The sequence below is a fragment of the Phoxinus phoxinus genome (assembly GCF_949152265.1).
Source record: "Phoxinus phoxinus genome assembly, chromosome: 17".
NCBI lineage: Eukaryota > Metazoa > Chordata > Actinopteri > Cypriniformes > Leuciscidae > Phoxinus > Phoxinus phoxinus.
Window position 1 is genome coordinate 21,701,014 of NC_136892.1, and position 13,765 is coordinate 21,714,778.

The following is a 13,765-nucleotide window of genomic DNA, read 5'->3' on the forward strand; positions in this document are numbered from 1 at the left end:
CTAATCTGGTGGGGCATGTGAGCATGAAGCTGGATCCCCATATCAACTAAATCACCAGAATGGCACACCAGGGCAATTTGAGTAATCTTTTAAACTTTGCTAAATTGTTTTTGAAAATGAGCAAGAAGATGCATTCTGTAATCAGGTAAATTGTGTTGCTGCAATGACTCTCAATAAACACTGTTGAGGAAAAGGAGTAAAAAACTTGGTCTCTTGAAGACTTGAAGGATGGCATTTTCTTGGCAAATTTGATTAGCCAGGCAGGAGTTTATTACCCTCTGTAAAACATTCAGCCGCTTAATGTGCAATAGACTTCCTTCTTTATGCTCTGCAGCAGTTTTCTCTGCTCATTATAAACATGCAAACCCTGCAATTCAACACCCGTTGGCTTCCCTGCCATTCCCTCTGCTCACAGGGGTTAAGCACTTTCATATTTCACACTGACAGTGGCCAGGACCAATGGGTAAACTCTTATGGGTAAACTCTCATCCACACTAAGCTTCCTATTAGGATACATAGTTCTAATGAAGTTTATTGTGCTTTTTTTTTTTTTTTTTTTTTTTTTTTGCGGTTTTCAAGGATGAATTAATATTTAGAGAGAAAATAACAAAAGAACATGCCATCCCTGGGCGAAGAAATGAGTACATCACGCTTTGAACAACCACAACAACAACAACAACAAATCCCAATGAAAAACATTATAATACTGCTTAACCAATGCGAGTGAATTAAGAATGAAAAGGTTGCTGCATATATTTTTTATTCAGAATCTAAATCGTTTTAGCTTATCTTAACCCCCCCCCCCCTAATTTATTTTCTGCCCAAAAGAAGATATTTAGAAAAAATCTGTGTTTTTATCAATGAAAGTCAATGAAAGTCCAAAGCAAAACTTAACATCATTGACTTGACTTTCTTTGTATGCAAATATTTTTTATATATATATGTGTGTATATTTATTGGCATAATGTACATACTTTCGGCTGTTTGTAATGAAGAAATCAAACAAAAGTCATTGAAATAGCTAAACACAACAAATGTTGCAAGTGGTTTCCCCAAATTCAACTGAAAATGCATCTTTTAATTACTTTAATGAGTCTCAAAATTATTCAACCCCTTCATGGCAAGCATCTTTAGTAGAACACCATTTTGCTGTTATGACCTGCTGAAAACGAGATGTATGACCAGACAGGCTGCAACCACCTTCTTCAAATCCCACCAGAGATTTTCTATGGGGTTCAAGTCAGGTGACTGTGATGACCACTGAATAATCTTCCACGACTTCTTCTGCAACCAAGCCATGGTGGAATTTGAGGTATGCTTGGGATCATTGTCCAGTTGGAAGGTCCAATGACGCCCAAGCTTCAGCTTCCTTATTGACGGCAATACACTTTCTGCTAACATTTCTTGATATACAAAAATGAATCCATCTTGCTTTCCACACGCTGCAGGTTTCCAGTGCCAGAGGATGCAAAGCAGCCGCAGAGCATCACCGAGCCACCAGCATGCTTAACTGCAGACAGAGTGTTCTTTTCAGCATATGCTTCATTCTTCTTCCTCCAGACGTACCGCTGATCCATAGGGACAAAAAGTTCCACAGAACAGAATCACAAAACTTCTGTGGCTTATTTACATGATTTTCAGCACTTTTCGGTCATAGTGCACCTTGGAGTTCTGGCATGGAAACCGCCTGTATTTAGTATGCGCTTTTACTGTGCAAGCTGAAACATCAGTGCTTGTTTCCACCAAGTCTTGCTGCAGGTCTTTTGCAGTCACTTGAGGGATTTTCTGAATCTGCCTTCTCAGAAATCTGGTTGCAGCCGTTGATAGCTTCCTTTTTCTGCCCCCTCCAGGTAGTGTAAACACTGTTCCTTTACTTTGAACTTGCGAACTATGCTTCCAACAGTGTCTCTAGGAACATTTAGTGCCTTCGCTATCTTTTTGTATCCTGTTCCTTGTTTGTGAAGGGCAATGATATCTTGTCTTAACTTTTTGAAACATTCTTTTGACTTGATCCATATTTCTCACACGTGAAAATAAACAAACCCCTAGCCAGTTCAGATATGACATGTGTTCTAGATCAAACTAAGCTCCAACTAATGAAGCCCTTGATAAGTTGCATCAGACGCATCAGTGTGCTTGAGACAACACTTGTTTTTACAGATTTGTGCTGTTGTGAGGGATTCTATTCAGGGTTTGAATGATTCCTCAGAAACGAGTTATACATCTTGTCTGGTTATACATCTTGTTTGCAGCAGGTCAAGCAGCAAAATGGTGTTATAAGTAATAAAGATGCTTGCTATGAAGGGGTTGAATCATTTTGAGACTGCAGACGTCATTAAAAGTTGTATTTTTAGTTGAATTTGTGGAAACCAATTGAAACATTTGTTGTGTTGAGCTATTTCAATTACTTTTGTTTGATTTCTTCATTGCAAACAGCTGAAGGTCTGTACATTTTGCCAATAAAACCTGATTTGCAATGGGGGTTGAATAATTTTGATTACAACTCTATATATATATTAACAAATATTATTATATATAAAAAAATATTCTAACAAAATATCTTCTATTTACAGAAGTAAGAAAGTCATAGGTTCGGAGTGACATGAAGGTAAGGAAATTATGACAAAATATTTATTTTGGGGTGAACTACCATTTAAAGCTTCCTGTTGGTAAAATTACACAAAAATGTACACAGTCTTCTTTTTTTCCATTTGGTTTTCCAATTCCACCCTTTTAAGCACCTGGCTGACATGAACCGATATGGTTTCGCAGATGTTGGCTGTCTACCCTAAGTGTCACTGATTAGGTTAGAGAGGAGAGATTTAAAATCTGGGCCAGGGCTACACAGGGCACAATACAATCTATTTGTGTCCATCTTGGTTACTTTTGAGAAGGACTGTATACTTCCTGGGTGAGAAGCTTTTGTGGCTCACAGTGCCAGTAGTTCAGATAGGAGAGCCGTATTCCACTCCCGTACCTTTTAACACTGCAGTAAAAGCGTAAGCACTGGTGCTAACTCTGCAGTTGAAGAGAAAGGGAGACCATATTCATTCTGTCAAATGCAATACATATTTCCCTTTCTAGTGACCCGTTTGTCAAATGGGTCAATTAAAATGCGATTTAATCACTAACTTTACATCCAGGTTCTAAAAGGTTCAGTGACAGAACTCACTATGTGAAAATAACTGCACCTGAGAAGCTTGTCTGCACCCCAACATTTTTATTTTACAACATGTTTTCATATTTATGATCCTCAAGTAATACGTGCATGTTTTACCCGCATTGGATGTCTGCGGTGTTGACATACAGCGTAATAAACAGAGAACATAAACTCCCCTGAACTATTAATTATTATGGTACGTGTCTTATAATTCGAGTCATAAACTGTTCCCAGAGGCATCACATTAATTGGCTTGTACAACTTATGGGACAAAAACGGGACTTTAGGCGAGCGTGTAAACCTTGAATAAATGACCACACTAATTAGCTTCTGTCATTAAGGTTATCTATTTTTACATGACACTAATAAAATAAACAGATTTAAATCCTAGCCAACACAGAAATCTCAATTAAGTCTTCGAGCTTCGTTCCATCAAAATTAACAGACACCCAAGGGAAATTTGACCGATGACTGTAGCCAATAAAAACTGATGACAAAAACAACTGTTATAATTAATTATATTACATGGTTATTTAAATCATTGCAGGATTAATGGCCATGCATTCAAGAATACAAGCTTGTCTGAGTCACAGAAAACATTGTATTCACAATTCTTAAACATTGTATTGCATGCTCTGCAAACAGATATACAAATTTACTAAATTAAAAGATAAAATACACAAGACAAGCAGTATTATCATACACAATACACTTACACTGAAAGTGAATTCCTTCCTTCTCTAAATTCTTTTTTTCTTAAGTAAAGAACGCAGTTCTGTTATAAATGAGTTCATTACACTCTTTAAAATAAAGGTTCTTTAATGCATTGATGATCCATAAAGAACCTTTAACATCAATGAAACCTTTCCATTGCAAAAGTTTCTTTATAGTGAAAAAAGGTTCTTTGGATTATTAAAATGTTCTTCTCACTAAGAAAAAGTTTTTTTAAGAACTGAATAGTTCTTCATTGGCAAACCCTGCAAACCCTTTTTGGAAGTCCTGTTCTCTGCACTCACATTTATTAACAAAGTGAAACTGACACTTTTACATTTTGTTTAGAAAAACCCAAATAAAAAATACAAATATTACATTATTGTTGTATGTTTAAAATATGTTCACCACTTTAAAGTCAATGTGAAATGACATGTTACGTCTGTAATGTGATAGCATTCAAAGGTTTGGGTCAGCAAGTTTTTAAAAAAATCAATAGATCAATTGATGTAGAAATCAATACATTTATTCAGCAAGAATTCATTCAATTAAAGGTACAATATGTAGGAATTTTGTATCAAAATATCCCAAAACCAGTTGCATAGTGTTATATATATTTTTTCAATTATGTACTTACATTATCCTAAATGTATCCAAGAATTTGTAAATTCAGATAAATTCACAATTTTAAATAGTGCCCGTCCTTTGTCACTTGTCGCCTGTCAATGACGTAATATCTGCGTTATCCCTGGTTTCCGCTTGTACTGCCATAGTAACCATGGCGACAGATGTGGACATCTAGCGGCACGCTGTTGTTGTTTCATTCAAACATTATGGATCATGGCAAGGAGACTTTGGGACAAAAGGAGAACTAAAACAAGGATCAATATCGGTGTGGCGTTTCTCGAGATGCCGAGAGCTTCGCGGCAATCTTCGACTTGACAGATCTTCTCGACTTGACAGAGATGGCACTCTTGCATGTGCTTTAGACAAGTGAGCATATGTACATAAAACAAATCAATGTTATATAGCTCAACATGATGAAATGTTAGAATATGATCAATATATTGATCTAGCTTACTGCTAGTCTCATATAGCCAACAAACTAACACATAGAATAACATTATAACTTTCAACACTGATGGCGTAGACCAAGTGAAACAGCGCTGCGTTAACTAAAAAAAAGTTTAATTCGTCTAAAAAACTGACCTGTGTAAGTTGCAGGTAGTTCGGTACAATTTAATGTCCTCATTCCTTTATCCGCGGGACTCGCGTTTGGCGCTGATATCCGTCTCTCATTAGCAATCTTCCTGCTTCCTACCACAGTCATGTTAAAAAACATGAATGTTTTCACTTATCCATAAACATCCATATAAGATCCATCAGCATGACGGCAAGTTTGATTCCGCTTATCACAGCATCATCAATCTATGCCAAGCAGCAACCTCCCTGTCTCTCTCTTGAAACCAACACGGAAGTGAATAAACGGCAATTCATCGACTGGCCGCTTGAGGCTGGCTGCAGAAGTGAGTCAAATCTGTATCTCCCCCATGTTAAAATGCCCAACTTTACAGCAGAAAAGAATATGTTTACAACCTGGTTCTCTATGTGGCTTTGATCTATACAGCTAATTTTGCCCTTCATAACAACTGTGAGGGGGGTGAATTTTTTATAACTCATCCGTTTAGTTATAGTTTAGTAATATTTAAAGTTCTGCAAAATTAAGGGTGTGTCCACTTTTGAGTGACAGGTGGATTCCCTATGATGTCAATGCTTTCGGGATTATTTCATATAATTTAATACACCCATTACTTTGCACACAACATTTTCAACTAGCAGAATAGCTGTACAGAATCACGATTCACAGTCTCACTTGTAGCTATGTCTTTTGACTATTATAATATTTCGAAGGACAAAAACAGGACCTTTTAATTGGCATTCTGATTTTAATCATCAACTGTCACTTTAGCGTGAGGCCCTGTGGAGTCACAGACTTGGTACTCTGAGTAGCATATAGCATTAGCTCCCAAGCATGAGCTAACTCCATAACGTCGCGCTAGGTGGGCGTGGTTTCAGATAGCCAGGCTCCACAGCTCCGCCCCTTTGCCCATATTCTGTTATTCGAGAGTGACGAGCGGTGATGCGAGGCCAAGATGGCGATGGCCGGCTCCGCCCACTTTAGGCTTCTAAAACCCCATTATGTCAAAAAAATGACATATTGTAGCTTTAATCAAGTGAAAAAAATATATATTTCAAATAAATGCTGTTTCTATTCATCAAAGAATCCTGAATCCTGTATCACGGTTTCAACAAAAATATTAAGCAGTACAATTCTTTTCAACATTGATAATAATAATAAAAATACTTGAGCACCAAATCAGCATATGATTCTGATTACATGATCATAATAATAATTAGTTGTCTTACATTTTAATATTGTTTCATAATGCTGTTTTACAGTATTTTTCATCAAATATTAAGCCATGGCTGAGCAAAAGTGACTTTCAAATACATTTAAAAATCTTTAAAAAAAGGCCCCAAACCTTTGAACGGCGATCAGGAACATGTATTAAGAAAGTAAACAGTGCCAAATGTGTTTTCATGTTGCCTTTAGCATCACAGCAGTTGTTCCCATAACACTCCTGCACTATCACTGCATGAAGTTGTGTGAAGCTCCTAATAGAGCATAAAAGAAACATGCAGCTGGCTATATGAATAATAAATTACAGCAGGCATCACAGGCTAAACCATCATGACATGTACCGACATGTGAATGTGTTGAAACCAGTAATGAGAAAAACGTTGTCAAAGGATGCTAAAAGAGCAGGCCAGTTGAAACGTCTCCTCAGGAGAAAGGTCTTGCCCAGAGACTGATAAATGTTAATCACCTGACATGGGTCAAGGCAATCAACCTGGTGAATACGCTGAAATGACAGAGAAGATATGGCACTGAGTGCAAATGGAGAGAGTGTAAATGGGGTCAATACTCACTTAATTTCTTTGCAATGGTACTCTATATGAATGTTCTGTTTGTGTTAGCGGTTTGGTATGTTTTCTACTTCACAGTTTATTACATGTGTCTCATTGCAGCCAATTACAAAAGACTCTTTGTGAGCATGGTTGGAAAACTTTCAATACCCTGCCTAGAATTTGGCAAAGCAATTAATGTGTTTGCTAATTGGATGCCTGTGCATGTGGGTCTTCCTAAATGCCTCTTTCTTTCCAAATCAACACACATCTTCACTCTGTGAACTGACAGTAATTGCTGACTTGAGCGGTAGGGGAGTCATCAGCTACTATTTCTGTCGATATCTCTATTCAGCATGGTGTAAGTGAGTGCAAGGTTAAAGCCAGACCCTCACAGTGGGCCACATCAAATTTCCAACCTGTAGCAAGAAAAGTGTGTTTGATGGACTATTCGGTTACTCCAAGATGAGAATGATTGTCATACATGTTATTTACAAGATGCATTTTAGAATAGTAACTATAGGGTGCCATAAAATAATAAAGTCAGTGGCAATCCTTGAACCAAACCTTTATGCTGGAATATTTAAATACATATTTGAATGTTTAAACATGTTTTTAAAGTCATTTTAATGCATTTAGTGCTAGGGAATGTTCCAATGTTCCAATGAGTATTATAGCAAAAGACAACCAATCACAAGCTGCCTCAACGCTTGCCTCATTAAACATTCATGAACTTTGCACACACTGATGCAGAAACTTTCAAACTGTTTGGTCTCAGGTCTCCATCCTTTTAATGGCTGAGGAAAACAATTCAAAATCTCTTGTTGAGTGACGAATAAACACTTTTTTTATATGCACCAACAAGCGGATCTATGTGTCGACATTTCCGTCACAACAGTGCAAAACATAGGCTATTCAAGATTAAGTCGTGCCACTGTTGATAGCCTACTGAATAAAATCTTTAAAGTAGTGTAGCGATTGGGGGTAGGCTAATATGGGTGTGCATGTGAAACTGAATATTGAGTAGGCCTATTTGTAAAGAGCAAGGTCAATTTATCTATAGAGACCAATAGAGAAATGAATGATAGGCTAATAACAATTAACTCCTGGTGTTCCTTAAGACGATACGTATTCGCCCACCTTAAATGCAAAATATGACAGATCCCAGTAAACACTTGTGACAATCCAAATCTTGTAAAAAAAAAAGAAAAAAAAAAAAGAGCGCCTTTTGCAGCTTTACGTCGAAACATCAGCATATGCCATGCATGGGAAAATCTTCCGGACACGAGTTTCACCGCTAGAGGTCACTGTCACGCTTGTTGAAGCAAATGCAGTACAATAGGGTCCAATCACTCACAAACTAGCTACATCAACACCTGCATCATCACTCTTATTATAATATAACCATAACTCACTGCAATGGGATATAATCATTTGTAAAATATACTTATAATACACTCCATCTTTAGGATCAAGGCTCCTCCGTTCAGCAAATTTTAGACATGGGCCATATTGATCGATTCATAGTACTCCAGGTTAACTGGTGTATTAAACAACAGGTGTATTAAAGTAGCTTTCCTTGTTTGCAATGCATGCATTCACACGTAGTGTGGAAACAAACTAGGCTATTCATAACAATTCGAAAGAAGTTGACTCGTTCATCTTATTTTATTGTAGGCTACATTATATTTTGAAGTTTAAATTGAAATTCTAAAGCCGCCCTCCCAGTTCAGCAGTATTTGCCAGTCAGAGAGAGGGAGAGAGAGAGAGAGAGAGAGAGAGAGAGAGAGAGAGAGAGAGAGAGAGAGAGAGAGAGAGAGAGAGAGAGAGAGAGAGAGAGAGAGAGGATGTGTTTCATGACTCACTGTGCTTGTCGCTGCGGAACCCAAGAGCAGACGAAAGCACAAGGAATATTCATTGTGGACTTCATGGGTGAGAGAAAGAAGGAGCATTTTCACAGAATAAATGATTTTTATTATTTCTTTTCTCACACTGTTGAAGTTTATGACTTGTTTTTCGGCATCAAAACTGTAACAGGCAGGATGACTACAATTTCATTTCTTAAAGTGTATGAATAACTGTGGAAGCTCGGGATTTTCTAAATGAGGAGGACTTGTTTATGTAAAAGCTCCTAATTGGTTCTTAATTACTGACATTCTCTTTTAAAAGTGACTATTCGTTAACGCGTGGACACCTCGCGCCTCCTGGAATTACAGTGGATTTTTTTTTACATCATCACGAAGCGTTGCCGAGCCTCACACGCGATGTTCAACTTTCCTTTGAGATTCTCCTCCACACAGCTGTGTGTACTGAGGCTTATTTAGACGGATCACACATTCGCGACCACCAGACTGCTTTTAACAGACACTTGTAGCACTGCACTACAAATTTGGGACTTTTCAATGGATATATATAGCCTATTTAGTGTTTAGTGCTCCTCAGACACTCTAGAAGACATTTAAACCCCACGAAACAGATCATGGCTGTCAAGATGACAACATTTAGTAACTGCACCGCAGGAGAGACTCGTGTCGAGATGCTCGGAGGGGAAAACATCTAACCGATACTCTGTTTCTTGCTTGTAAAGAGATGAAGGCTGTGTGTGCCGTCCTGTAGACCTTAAGGAAGATTTGTCGGTGGGAAAAAAACTGACCCGTTCCCTTCTCCTTCCCCGACCAACTTCAGAGGAACTGAAGATGCTGCGTCTCAGCCTAGCTGGGCTCATATTGTTCATTCTTTGCAGAGGTGAGTCTGTCAGAACGCATCAGCAGTAACAGGTGAAGACCTGCATGCATGCTGGATCCGTGTCTTTTATTTTCCAAGCTAATTTCTTTCATCATCATATGTATATGGGAATAAATGCACCAGATCAGATATTCATCACATACAGTAGGCTAGTATATAGCGTAAAAGGTGCTACTTCATGGTGTGTGAATCAATATAATTACAGATTGCTAGAGGTGCTCTTGACATGTTATTGATAACTGGTTATAAAGCAATTGAAGGTGGGTTCCTAATGACCATGGTCAAATGTGCTGAATATACTATTAGCATATTAATTTTGAACTAGAAGAGTGATGCAAAACTAATGATACTGTTCAGAAATTAAGAATATGCTGCATAGAAACACTTCACAAACACTTTGGCACCTATCCATTTGTTTTTACAGCAGTTTGTCTTTAAGTATTCCTTTAGGGATTTGAGCATTTGAAAATTCTTGAATCATTTACTCACCCTCATTCCACACATGTATTACTTTCCTTCTTCTGTAAAACACCAGATAAGATATTTTGAAAAAAAATAATAATAATAATGTTTTGGTTCATACAATGTAAGTCAACTTTTCTTTCACATAACTCATACAGGTTTGGAATAACTTAAGGTTGAGTAAACGACCATTTTATTTTTTGTTAACTCTTTCTTTAAATATTTTTTGTCATTGATACTAGTTTGTTCTAACCCGTTTTCCCCCCTGAAACTGTTACATTTGTTAATCTGTTCATATAATCCTTGAGTGTAGTGTAGTTAGAGATACTTGTCATGCTCGCCAGAACGACTTACTGAAGTTATTCTAAAATAAATACAGAAATATATGTATTTGAGTTTCCAGAATCATCACAGTGAGGAAAGCAGCTGTTTATATGCATCATGATTAGATTAACTATAGCTCTTCCTGAACCCTCATTTAGAACTCCATTACTCTTCTAGAAGAGATGATTCAGGTCAAAAGGGCAGGACAATGTCACATATAATCACACATAAATATAGTTTATTGCGTTCAGTGAGAGGAAACATGAATTTCCTTGGACATTATCATTGCTTTTCTCAAAATTAAAAGGGTGAATCATTTTTCTCAGAGAATGAATCACTCTAATTCTCTTGAGTGTGTATTTCCCGTGTCGTGTACACTTTGTGCATTGGGTTTGATTTGTCTGGCATGCCGAACAGGCTTGACAAACGCAGCACTGACTATGCCAACATCATTCAAATGTGCTTTAGGTTAGACGCAGTCTTGTTCAGGTCACAAAATGAAACGGAGAAGTGTATAAAACAACAAGACGTTGATGCCGAAAGAACAAGAGGGTTCATGTCATTAATTTAGCAAACAGCACTTTGGGCTATTATGAGAAACTTTATGAGGATCATAACATGGAGATGGAGGCCATAAACCTGGAATCCTGATAAAAGTACATTACAGTGATTGGTCCACTTTAGATCAATGCATGGTCATTAGATCCTTTGTTGGGATTAAGCAATGATATAGACAGAGAAGCTTAAAAAAATAGACTATAATCTTTATTCTTTGTATTAACTGGCTATAGGAACCTCACAGAGACACCTGTTGTGGTGCCAGTGGAAGGCAATGAGACGATGAAACAATAGTGGGTCCCCTGTGAGCCCATGCTGAAGTGCCAGCAAGCATCATTACCACGCACACTCACACAAACAACAAGACTATTAAGTGTGATTACAAGAGCTGTCTTTCTCGGTCTCACTGATCTTTGGCTATGGAGAGAGCGAGAGAGGGGCTGTAATCACCTTCCTCATAATTCAGGGTGGCTGCCAGCAGCCGTATGCCGATTCCTGCTCGACATCAATAAAAATAAACGCAGGGACTGTGTTTTGTTGAACACGGTCCAAATAAATAAGTGTCAATCTGACAACCTCGGCTTGAGGACAGCAATTTAGACCTCCAAAATGATTAGATGGAGTATTATAATCATTGCCATGAACGTCTATGTTGATATATTTTTTGAGAAAATTCTTGACATTCTTGACAACCTCTAATTTAGTTCTTTCGTATGTGTTTGAGTTGCAGACAAAATAAGATGTTGGTTCTGTTTCAAAACCTGGTGAACAATTTAAGGTATCGTGATTTTGGAATAGCATACACTCATTCTATGATAAGGCAGGGCTCAACGCTAAGGACTTTTCCTACTGGACCCAGTTGGACCAGTGGCTCAAATTGTTGCCCCACCACAAAACAGTAATACATAAATAAATAAACAAATAAAAATAGGTATTAAGTTTGACCCATGCAACCTTAAAGGGTTAGTTCACCCAACAACAAAAAATCATGTCATTGATTATTCACCCTCATGTCGTTCCAAACTCATAAGACTTTCATTCATCTTCGGAATGCAAATAAATATATTTTTTGATGAAATCTGAGAGCTTTTTGTCTCTCCATAGTCAGCCTATGCAATAGCAACTTTTTATACCACAGCAAATACTACTAGCCTAATTAATATCATTTCCAAATATTATTGAAGACAAGTTCACTGTCAGTAATAAATTTAGAACAAATCAAATTATGAAGTTTTACAGGTTAGTCTAACAGTAGTTTTCATGTAGGCCTACAGAGACTGAATAAAGTAATCAAATGTACAATAACACTGTCTTCACTGTATACATTAAATTAAGATTATTCCTTATTAAAGTTACAAAAGTTATTCAGTCAGGATTCAGTCAGTGAGTGATTTTTTTTCTTTGTCCTTTGTTCTTTTATTAATATTAACTTTAAAATCTAATGCCTGGCAATATAGTGTTACACATGCGTTTTACTTCGCAACTGTTTACGTTGACTTAAGATATAACCGACAATGTGTACAAAAAATCTCTCCAAGGCAGGCATTTTGACATTATTTTGTGTGAATTTGACCATTCAAGCGCAAGCATGAAAGATAACTAAATTCAGTATTCCCGCACTGTCTGAGACGCGGGTTTCTGAGTACCAAATTTGTCTTTTGTATCTTCTTGCGCTTGAATATTTTAATCGGCAAGGCTTAAAAACGTAGCCTGGTCCTACCAGACTCTGGTACAGTTAATTTGTACAGAGAGTCTGGCCACTCTCCATTGACAAGCGTTAACTTCCTTTGAAGACGGGTACTATTAAAAACGGGCCAATGATAAACTTTTGTGACGATGCAGCAGTGGCCCGATCGACGGTCGTTCACACTGGTCAGGCCTTTGGGCAGATCTTATTGTCGAGCCCTGTAAGGTGTTTTTACAAAAGACATTTCTCTTTGTCCATCATCTGGGATGGATTTTTTTTTTCACCATGCATTGAATAGATAGCAAAATGAGATATAAGGCACCTATGTGATATGATTTCACGTAAGGGCGGAAAAGTTCCACATGCAGCTTTCGCTCACGTTCAAGTCGTTCAACATAAAGCTGCTTGGTTTGAAATGTACGTCTGTGTGAGTGGCGTTTCACGCATCGCTACATTGACAAAATACTTTTTTCTGACAAATGTAATTAATGTGCCTGCACCTTTATTCTAAATTATATACCACTTTGCCGAATATTTGTGTTTGCTATGTGTTTTTATGCTTAGTAGAGTTTTGGGACCTTAATCAACACGCTAACTATTGAAATCAGTTCTGAATCAAGTCTGTTGTACATTTCGTATGAGGAATGCTATTGGTATGGTACTTTTTTATCCGTATCCATTTTATTTAGGATGCTGCATTAGAAGGCAGCAATAGGTAATAGGCAGCAAGGCAGGTCACTCGGTTCCAGTGGGCTTTGCAAAAGAGAACCATGCACTGTAATGTTTGATTCTGAACCATTTTCCTTTCACGCAGCCGGTTGGGGTTTCCTGTGGCACTAAACAAGACATTTATATTCTAATCTCTGGAGATACAACAACAACAGATGTTTGTGTTCTTCAGAACACAATTTACAGTTTGCATCATATTACATCAGAGTTTAGCTTTGGCCCTATAACTTCCAATTTGTGCAATTTGACTAAGGAGAACATTTGTGGCAACCTTGCAAAAAATATCTGCTTTCCCCCCGCAAACTCTCATGTGAACGAAAACACGATGGCTTGCATCTAGCGGTGTAAAGCAGCAGAAAAATGCATACATTATCATGAAAGCCAGAGCAGACTCCCGCCAGCTTGCTGTTACCAGTGGGAGT

At 37.6% G+C, this 13,765-nt stretch overlaps 1 protein-coding gene across 1 annotated transcript in view; it reads left to right on the forward strand.

The window, feature by feature from the left end:
- The first annotated feature begins 9,351 nt into the window (after positions 1 to 9,351).
- LOC306984849 (transmembrane protein 132C) overlaps positions 9,352 to 13,765 on the forward strand; it is a 133,203-nt gene continuing 128,789 nt past the window's right edge. The window contains exon 1 of the mRNA XM_079586553.1: positions 9,352 to 9,583. Coding sequence (XP_079442679.1) covers positions 9,535 to 9,583 — 49 coding nt within the window. The 5' untranslated portion in view covers positions 9,352 to 9,534. The remainder of the gene's footprint in view (positions 9,584 to 13,765) is intronic.